The 10,283-nt window shown below is 45.2% G+C and overlaps 1 protein-coding gene and 1 non-coding gene across 2 annotated transcripts; both read left to right on the forward strand.

Annotated features, from left to right (window-relative positions):
• Positions 1-1,391: 1,391 nt before the first annotated feature.
• HSPA8 (heat shock protein family A (Hsp70) member 8) lies at positions 1,392-5,260 on the forward strand. Its single transcript, XM_065882263.1, has 8 exons — positions 1,392-1,612; positions 1,878-2,083; positions 2,277-2,429; positions 2,518-3,073; positions 3,292-3,494; positions 3,743-3,941; positions 4,292-4,524; positions 4,831-5,260. Exons 1-8 carry the CDS (start codon positions 1,408-1,410, stop codon positions 5,026-5,028), a joined length of 1,953 nt encoding a protein of 650 aa, XP_065738335.1. The 5' UTR covers positions 1,392-1,407; the 3' UTR covers positions 5,029-5,260.
• Positions 3,551-3,636, forward strand: LOC136127702 (small nucleolar RNA SNORD14). Its single transcript, XR_010656157.1, has one exon. It is a non-coding gene; the product is annotated as a small nucleolar RNA SNORD14 (small nucleolar RNA).
• Positions 5,261-10,283: the final 5,023 nt, after the last annotated feature.

The following is a 10,283-nucleotide window of genomic DNA, read 5'->3' on the forward strand; positions in this document are numbered from 1 at the left end:
CTAGAAGACCACCTACAAGGCCGGGGTGGGAGTAGGGGAAAGAGGATGGTGGGGGAGGGGCGCAACCACCTTCGCGGCCATCTTGTCCTCGCTCCACTTCCGCCTTCTCTCCAGGGCTGCCGGCGCCGGACCCCTCCCTGCAGGCCCTGCGCTCTAGCTCCGGGGGTTCCGCAGGAGCCAGATCGCCGATCGCGCTGCTGTCATTGGTTGGTTCCAAGTTGGCCCGCCCCTCTTCCCCCCCTCCTTCGTCCCTCCCGCCTGCGATTTCTGGGGCGCATGCGCAGAGGCAGACGAGCCCTTCCCCCGCGCCTGAGGTGACTGAGGACTCCCGCGCGCGGGCTCCGTCGGCCCCACCCTCCCTTTCCCCTGGGCCTTTCGGACAGCGGGGGCGAGAATGAAAGTTCCAGAACGCTGCGGTGAGTGCGTCATCGCTAGGCGGGGCGGGCTGGGGCGGGAGAGGGGAGGCCCGAAAGGTAGAGCCGGGTTCGTCATTGGGGCTTGCGGAGGTGGCCGCGCGCCCATTGGCCGAGAGAGCCGTGATGGGCACTGACAGGGGCGGGCCCCTTCTGGAAGGTTCTGAGGCAGGGTATAAGAGACGGGGCGGAGGACGGAAACCGGTCTCGTTGAACGCGTCGGCAGCTCCGTAGGTTTCTGTTTTCTTTTCCAGTGGACCCGGGCCTGCGCTCCAGGTAAGTTAAGATCTTTGTCTTCCAAGGCTTTTGGCGGCCCTTCGGGAGCCTACCGCCCGGCTCAGGCTGCAGGGGTTTGCAGCGGCCGGGGGCCTTCTGAGTGTGTCAGGCAGGGTGCGTGCGGCGATTCCTTTGCCTGGCTGGGGATCTTTGTTTCCGAGGGGAGGCAGCCTCCTTGGGGTGCACTCGGGATGGAGGAGTGGGCTGCGGAGGTCGGGCCGCCCGGAGGGGGAAGAGGCCGCGCCCGTTTGCGGGGCGTGGAACTGGCGCCTTAGAGCTTGCTGTGCCCTGTTTCCTTGTTTCAGGACCCATTCTTCTTAAAGGAGGAAGTCACAATTGGCACGCGCCCAAAGTGGGGGAGGGGGCTTCGGACCCTTGCAGGCCTTGCTGTGTTGAGCACGGCGCGGGGAGGGGAGGGGAGGGCTAAGGTTCAGCCCGGGGCGTGGGACCACGTGTTCAGGTGTGGCGCAGACCCTCTTGGCAGGTGCGTGCTTCCGTCTGCGGCGGGCTCTGCGGTTCGGACGGCAACCTTACTGCAGCACGCCATGCCTGCTCTGACCTTCCCGCGTGGTTATTTCTGACGAGCGCTGTTTCTGGGGCGAGGTTCTGAGCATAATTTGCGGAGTGGTCGTATCTGGTAGCGTTGACTTGGTAAACGTTTTTTAAGTGCTTGAACCGCTTTTCAAACCATGGACTTTTTTTTCTCCTTCCAGCAACCATGTCTAAGGGACCTGCAGTTGGCATTGATCTTGGCACCACCTATTCTTGTGTGGGTGTCTTCCAGCACGGAAAGGTGGAAATAATTGCCAATGATCAGGGGAACCGAACTACCCCAAGCTATGTCGCCTTTACTGATACCGAACGATTGATCGGTGATGCTGCAAAGAACCAAGTTGCAATGAATCCCACCAACACGGTTTTTGGTAAGCCAGTAAATCTTCATGGTATGAATTTAAGTGATTTCGGCGGTGTGTAATCTGAGAAGCTGTTTCAGGAGGTTGTTAAATGTGAGGCGAAAGCCCTAAGGATAGGAAGAGTTTTCTGTAGGGAACTTCAGTGATTATCCTTTTAAGGCTTAAGGTTTGTGGCATCTTGGTCATTCAGAACTTGAATCCGTAGGCATCTGGTCTTGGAACGGATGTAGTGTAATGAAATTCAAGGTAACGTTTGTATTGATACTTTTTGCAGATGCCAAACGCCTCATTGGACGAAGATTTGATGATGCTGTTGTCCAGTCTGATATGAAGCATTGGCCCTTCATGGTCGTGAATGATGCAGGCAGGCCTAAGGTTCAAGTAGAATACAAGGGAGAGACAAAAAGTTTTTATCCAGAGGAGGTGTCCTCCATGGTTTTGACAAAGATGAAGGAAATAGCAGAAGCCTACCTTGGGAAGGTGAGTAGTGCACAGTGCTGCAGGGGAGGATATAGATGGGGATTACCAGGTGTCCTGATAATGGTGGCGTAAGAGTGAGCAGTAGATAAATCTATCAGAATGGGTGGTAAAACCAGAGCGTTATTTGAGGATGTATCCTTACGTGTCCAAGTAGATGATATAGTGGTTAAGTTTTAATCTCTTTTTTTCCTAGACCGTTACTAATGCTGTTGTCACAGTACCCGCTTACTTTAATGATTCTCAGCGTCAGGCTACCAAAGATGCTGGAACTATTGCTGGGCTCAATGTACTTAGAATTATCAATGAGCCAACTGCTGCTGCTATTGCCTATGGCTTAGACAAAAAGGTAAGTACCATGTTTTATGTGTGCGTCACTCAAGATTAGTCTGAGTCACCACAAATAGATATGAGAATAATTTGTGTTGTAATTGCAGGTTGGAGCAGAAAGAAACGTGCTGATCTTTGATTTAGGTGGTGGCACTTTTGATGTGTCAATCCTCACTATTGAGGATGGAATCTTTGAGGTCAAATCTACAGCTGGAGATACCCACTTAGGTGGAGAAGACTTTGACAACCGGATGGTCAACCATTTTATTGCAGAATTCAAGCGCAAGCACAAGAAGGACATCAGTGAGAACAAGAGGGCTGTCCGTCGCCTTCGCACTGCTTGTGAGCGTGCTAAGCGCACACTCTCTTCCAGCACCCAGGCCAGTATTGAGATTGATTCCCTCTATGAAGGAATCGACTTCTATACCTCAATTACCCGTGCCCGATTTGAAGAACTGAATGCTGACCTGTTCCGTGGCACACTAGACCCTGTGGAGAAAGCCCTTCGGGATGCCAAGCTAGACAAGTCTCAGATCCATGATATTGTCCTGGTGGGTGGTTCAACCCGCATCCCCAAGATTCAGAAACTTCTCCAGGACTTCTTCAACGGGAAAGAACTGAATAAGAGCATCAACCCTGATGAGGCTGTTGCTTATGGTGCAGGTAATCTTTCTATTCTAGTTAAACAGTTTAACAGGCAGCCTGTTAGGGGGCCTTAGCTAACTGATGAATGATTTTTAAACATTTGTGGTTTCCACCAAAAGCTGTAGGTAATGATGGCAAAACTTTGTTGGATGTCTGAGCGATTGAGAATGGTTAGTTACATAATGAGTTATTGTAGTAGTACTGTGCTTTATTTAAATTTTATTTTAATCATATAGCTGTCCAGGCAGCCATTTTATCTGGAGACAAATCTGAAAATGTTCAAGACTTGCTGCTGTTGGATGTCACTCCTCTTTCCCTTGGAATTGAAACTGCTGGTGGAGTCATGACTGTCCTCATCAAGCGCAACACCACCATTCCCACCAAGCAGACGCAGACCTTCACAACCTACTCGGACAACCAGCCCGGTGTACTCATTCAGGTATGTTTCTCTGTGGCCTAGATTACTTGAGGTCCTATAAAATGAGAAGACTTGTTCCGCTGTGATGATGGATTCCAAAACCATTCGTAGTTTCCACCAGAAATCCTGTGTTGGCCAATTCCTTCCTTGGATGTCTGAGCGATCAGTCTTTCCTAATCAAGCTAATACAAATCTGAAGTAGCACAGATATTTGTGATTTTTCTTGTTTCTGTGTTTTTATTGTAATTTTGAATTTGTTTCATGCCAAGGTTTATGAAGGTGAGCGTGCCATGACCAAGGATAACAACCTGCTTGGCAAGTTTGAACTCACAGGCATACCTCCTGCCCCCCGTGGTGTTCCTCAGATTGAAGTCACTTTTGATATTGATGCCAATGGCATCCTCAATGTCTCTGCTGTGGATAAGAGCACAGGAAAAGAGAACAAGATTACGATCACTAATGACAAGGGTAAGTTTGGGCAGTATTTTGTGAGTGTGCTAAGTGTGCACTTTTGAGCACCCAGGCCAGTATTGAGATTGACTCCTTCGTAGAGGGAATCAATTTCTGTATCTGTCATCCATACCTGATTTGAAGAATCAAATGCTGACTTGTTCCATGGCACCCTGGACCCTGTGGCACTCTTACCTGCTTTTTTTAGAGGCAGAATTTGGTTCATAATGGTTTTATTTTCCAAATGTTTCTACTCTTACTCCAAGGGCATTTAGCGGAGATCATACTTAGCTGCTAAATGGAGTTGCAGGGTGATGGTGCAGAACTGCAGGTGATTGTCTTGCCTAAAAGGTTGGTTAATTTTACAGGCCGTTTGAGCAAGGAAGACATTGAACGCATGGTTCAGGAAGCAGAGAAGTATAAAGCTGAAGATGAGAAGCAGCGGGATAAGGTGTCTTCGAAGAATTCTCTTGAATCCTATGCTTTCAACATGAAAGCTACTGTTGAGGATGAGAAACTTCAAGGCAAGATTAATGATGAGGACAAACAGAAGATTCTTGATAAGTGTAATGAAATAATCAACTGGCTTGATAAGAACCAGGTTTGTAATTTCTATCGCCAAAGATTTGAGGGTGTGGGGTTGGGTGTAAAGGGTTTTAGCAAAAGCTTAGATGGGTGGGTGGGTTTTTACAAATTTGTAGGGTCACGATGATGAATGGTTCAAAACATTCGCGGTTTCCACCAGAACTACAGATGTTGGCAACTTCCTTCCTTGGATGTCTGAGTGACCCAAGATCTTAAACGTAACTTCATGTGCTGTTGTGTGTCTAGTGTGTCAGATTGATTACATCAGGCTTAGGGTCTTCTATTCAAAGAACTTGTAATAAAATATTTTTATTTTCCTCAGACTGCAGAGAAGGAAGAATTTGAACATCAGCAGAAGGAGCTGGAAAAAGTCTGCAACCCCATCATTACCAAGCTGTACCAGAGCGCAGGAGGCATGCCAGGAGGAATGCCAGGAGGAATGCCCGGGGGCTTCCCTGGTGGTGGAGCTCCCCCATCTGGTGGTGCCTCCTCTGGGCCCACCATTGAAGAGGTTGATTAAGCCAGCCTAGCATAGGTTTAGCATTGTTCCACACAACATTGAAGGACCCAAATTTGTAGCAAATTCCATGGCAGTTTTAAAGTTGAGCTGCTGTAGTAAACTGGGCATTCTTGATACTTGAACATGGAACGTGTGCACAGGGAAAGGAAATAACATTGCACTTTACAAGCACTGTATTGTAAGTGGAAAATGCAATGTCTTAAATAAAACTGTATTTAAAATGGGCACCATACAATTGTTCTGACTTTGTTTACAAGGGCAGTAAGGGAGTGTTCGGTTTTGGGGGTTGAACAACTTTCTGGCCTAATAAGTATTACAACAATATCTGGGTTGTCAATGACAAATTAAGTCTAGGCAACTGCCTGAACCTTTTAAATTAAGGTGTAAAAAATGGGAAAATGTGTAGACCTTTTGCTAGCTAGGCTCATTTAGTACTAAGTCTACATAAGTGTTAGTGTAGTTTGAACTGCAGGTCATCGTGCTTTCCATTGTTTGTGTTAGGCTAGAAAGGGGCATCCCAGATATTTTTGAGTATTCCACGTGGTTCACTTGAAACCATCTGAGGGTTCAAAAGAGGATAAATTTGAGGCCAAAATTAGGACAAGGAAGTATCCTGTCAGAAGTAACAACATGTGGTATACACAGGTGACTTCTGGTAGAGTGTCAATCTGAAATCCTTTAATCTGTGGGCAGAGGCTTTTCTGTTTTCTCACCTGAGTATTAAGGGCTGGGAATTAATGGAGCTAGCTGTAAGGTTGGCATAGTTAGGTCCCTTGACCCCTTTGAAACAGACTTTAAGGAAATTGTCTAATTCTGATCTCATCTTAAATCATAGCCAACCGTAACTCAGCAACTTCAGGCAGAACAATTGTGTTTACCAAGCCTAATTACACTGGACTGTCTTTAGGTAAGCTTGCTTAGGAGCACAGGCCTTCTCGTTGGTCCTTTGTTCATTGGGCCATTGGTATGTTAGCTTGAGTTGACAGGCCAGAAGGTATTGCACCTGAGAGTGAATCCTGTAAAGTCATGTTTGTGTGAGATGGGCCTGCTTAGTGCCAACCAGCCACCTAGTGGTCACTTAGGAAGAATCTCAGTTTTGGTATGGTGGGATGTCTTGGGTCACGGTTCATTCTCAGCAGAATGACCCAATCTGTTTCTGCTTTAGCTCTCCTTCACCTTTCTGTAGCTGTTCATGGATGACCCGACTAGCATAAGCATAATACAGATGACAGTTGAGCTTCATAAGAGTTTCCCCAATAACTACCTAGCGTTGACCCTCCCTCGTTCAGGTTAGTGGGTATAGCTAAAGGCTATCATTTGTAAAACAGCTGATGTTTCTTCTAAAAATACATCAAATTGACTAAGTTTAGTGCCTTAGGTGTGTGTTAATGTTTGGCAACTCTCCAGGAATTTATAGCACTGCCCCCAATTTGGTTTCTCCAAGGGCTACAAATGAAAGCATAGTTGATGTACTTTTTTTTCCACCTGTTTTCAAGTGAGTGGGAATCTGGCTTGTGTTTTAGTATTTACTGCATTGTTTGTGAACCTGGAGCAAACCATGTGTGGTGGTTTTTTTGAGACCACTCTCAAGGAAGTAACATGTCTCGTGCATGAACCATGGGATCTTGGTAAGAAAATTGAAGATCAAGTGTGATGGTGAAAATTAGCACAAGGCCTAGTGGAAGGTTATCAGTAGTAGCCATTACTGGAAGTTGTTGAATTTCAACAGTTACATAAGTTGTAAGTTTCATCAGTGAAATAAAACTTTCCTTGACACAGGTGGGAGAAGCAATGCGTTGCTGGGCCTGTGTAGTAGAAAATAAGTGGGGTCAGGGAGGAGCTACGGATTAGATTAACAATTTGCTAGGTTTAATTATACAGTGGAGGGGGGAGCCAGCCAGGCATTCGAATTTGGGGTAGACTTATTCCAAGACCTGTATGCTTCCTCCTGCATCCCAGCGTAGTGAATTACGAAGTACTGGCTCATCTCAGTGCAGAGCCTGGGGTTCATGTGTACTGGAAAGGATTTCTTTAAACCAAGGGAATTTGTAATCTTGCTTCTGAAAACACTTGCAATTACGTGCTTAAGGGCTTGGTCCCAGTGTCCTTCAGATAATTCCGTTTGTCTTTTTCTCCCCCCGTCAGTCATTTGGGTGTTCAAACTTGGAGACTTACCTTTTGCAAGAAGTCTAAGCAGTCTGGGGATTTGAACCCAATGACTCAAGTCAATTTTTGTCTTTCACTTTGCCTTATTTTTTTAGTTTCCTGCTGTGGGCTAAGCCCTGACTGCAGGAGTAGATGCAGAAGCTGGAGAAGATGTGTTCCAGCCTTATAGGAGAGACTGACATTCACGAGATGAAGACAGTTAAGAAATGGCACCCTTTTTGCGGGGAAACACTGGCAGTAAGTGTAAGTTAGATTGTTTATTACAGCCTAGAAGAAGATGTGGAGAAGGTGGCCGTAAGAACAGCATTTACAGTTTTCCAGTCTAGATAGTTTAATGGTTTTCGCTTGTCTTACTCTATTTGATTATCCTAACAACCTTTAAGAGTGATGGTTGGATCGTCTGGCTGTGCATGTGTAAGTCTGTATAGGGTGATGACAAAAGCAATTTCACTTTTGTGTGGATTATTATAATGAATTGTTATAAATCTAAGGTCATGGCCCTCGGATGCCTGGCATTTACATTTTGCACAGGGCACCATTGGATTGGAAAGTGAGAGCAAAAAAGTTCAGTGGCCCTCAATCTCCATGTCCGATTTTAACAGTTACATGCTGGTTTCAGCTGGACTTAGCAATAACATGGTTATGTTTAAAAATGTATTTTTATGGAGTAACAGTAATTGGAATTTTTAAACTATTACGGGAATAATTTTCATCTTAGAAGCCACAGCAGTACATTTACTCCCAATAATATTACTGCAGTTATTTATGTACTTAAAAGGTACTGTAAAGAAAACGATGCCTGCAAACAATTCTTTGCTGAAACAATATTGAGTACCTACAATATACTTTCTTAGGAAAAATAGCCTTTTGGGTTCTGTTAAGGTGAAATGGGGTGATTGGTGGGACATAAATAGGAAAGGCTGAGGATTTTCTTTTCTTTGGTCTATATGGCTGTAAGGACATCTTTATCCACTAGATGGCAGTAAGCTATTGAGAAAACTACTTGGGTCGCTGAGAGAGGCTGCTGGAACATTTTCAGTAAGGTTTGTGCTTTTTGTTTCACAAGTTGCCTAACTAGAAGCACAGTAAATGCTGAGGAAAGAAAGCTCCGAATGTTCACGTTCCAGGCAAATCATTCCCGGCTGAATAAGTTGAGCAAGTGCCCTGACTGTGGGGTATGGGTTTGAGTAGAGATTTTTAGGGTACTTGGGACAGGCAGGTTAAATACAGACAGAGCTTTGAAATACGCAGGAAAAAAAGATGAGTCTCCCCGGGAAGAGAAGACAGTCTTTCCTGATCCGCTCTTTCTAGTTTAAAACTGTGTTATTTCCCTCATCACCCTTGACTCCGACTCCTGAGACTCATGACTTGTATGAAATGTTTGAATTCCTCACCAAACTGAAACTCATGAGTGCAAGAATATCCACACACACTTACAGTTCCAGCCAGTGTCTGGCCCATTGTACACATATAATGTCAAGTGAATGAATGAAAAGGGATGGAGCAGGCACCCCAGAAGTTAGTGATAGAATGTGTTCCCTTTGGGCTTTATGATGCTATGGTCATGGCTCTTGGAGTGGTGAGAGGCTGGCTGAGTTCAGGCTCCCTGCAGATCTCCGCTACAGTTCCTCCTTGCAGAGTGGGGGAGCCAACATTAGAGCTGCATGAGATGAGGAAACGATCAAGCCCAGAGCAGCTCTAGGCAAATGAAAGTTGGCAGTAACAGAACTGTCCAAGTCTTTGACCTAAAGGACCACCTGCAGTCTTCAGATTGCCCCTGAGATCTGGGCAGTATGTGGCGTGAGTGGGATGAGCAGAAGTAGTGTACATAGTCTCTGCAATATGAGAGGACAGTCAGGGCCTGCCAGGAGAACTGAAGCCTAAAGCTGGGCCACAGAACACTCAGGATGCAGCCAGCCCCAGGACCCTAAGAAAAAGGCTGCCAATCTTGACCTTGCATTAGACACCAAAAACACAAGCAGCAAAAGAAAACATTGGGCTTCATAAAAATTAAAAATGGGCTTCAAAGGATACCATCAAGAAAGTGAAGAAAGACAACCTACAGAATTGGGGAAGATATTTGCATGTCAGAGATCTAACAAAGTACTATCCAGCATGTATTACAAAAACTCTTAAAACTCAAAAAAGAGAAACCAATGTTTATAATGGACAAAAGAAGATACAGAAATAGCTAATAATCATATGGAAAGAAGCTCAACATCAATAGCCATCAGAGAAATGCAAATCAAATCCACAGTGAGGCAGAACTTGATATCCACTAGGATGCCTAGACAAGAACAAGTTGGCAAGGATGTGCAGGAATTGGAACCCTCATACACTGCTGGTGCGCATGTAAAATGGTGCAGCCGGTTTGGAAAACAGTCTGCAGTTCCTCAAAAGTTAGAATTAACGTGTGACCCAAGCATTCTACTCATAGTTATGTACCCAAGAGAAATTATAGAGAAACATAAATCCACACAAACATTTATACACAAATGTTCACAGCAGGATTATAATAACCGGAAAGTGGCAATAACCCAAATGTCCATCAGCAAATGGATGAATAAAACATGGCATGTCCCTACAATGGAATAGTATTCAGCAGTAAAGGGCAATGAAGTACTGATACATGCTACAACATGGATGATCCTTGAAAACGGCAGTGACAACAGCCCACATATTGTATGATTCTCTGGGATGTTCAGAGGAGGCACATCCTTTGAGATAGAGGTGGTTTCCTAGGGCTGGGGGAAAGGACAGTTGGGGGAAAGTGCAGTTATTGCAAACAGGTATGGGGTTTTGTTTTGGGTTGGTGAAATGATTCTAAATTGGTTGTGGCAATGGTTGCATAGTTCTGTGAATATACTAAAAATATTGAATTGCATACTTTAAATAGATGAATTATTGAATAGTGTGGTATATGAATAGTATTTCAACAAAGCACTTAAAAATCTTTTTTGAGTTAGAAAAGAAGGAGTCTGCAGAGCTGGCTTCCCCAAAGTGGGGGGAGAGAGAATGTATGTGAATATGAAACCATATTCTTACTCTCAAGGAACTAAGTAATAACATTGGCTGTGCGGTGGTTTTCC

This window comes from Phocoena phocoena, chromosome 8, assembly GCF_963924675.1.
Source record: "Phocoena phocoena chromosome 8, mPhoPho1.1, whole genome shotgun sequence".
Lineage (NCBI taxonomy): Eukaryota > Metazoa > Chordata > Mammalia > Artiodactyla > Phocoenidae > Phocoena > Phocoena phocoena.

What these genes read in the sequence shown, in the direction of transcription:
- HSPA8 (XM_065882263.1), top strand. Translation starts at nt 1,408, where the DNA reads ATGTCTAAGGGACCTGCAGTTGGCATTGATCTTGGCACCACCTATTCT. An exon ending in CCTATGGCTTAGACAAAAAG is followed by an intron (nt 2,430 to 2,517) that starts GTAAGTACCATG and finishes TTGTAATTGCAG; the next exon opens with GTTGGAGCAGAAAGAAACGT. An exon ending in TACGATCACTAATGACAAGG is followed by an intron (nt 3,942 to 4,291) that starts GTAAGTTTGGGC and finishes TTAATTTTACAG; the next exon opens with GCCGTTTGAGCAAGGAAGAC.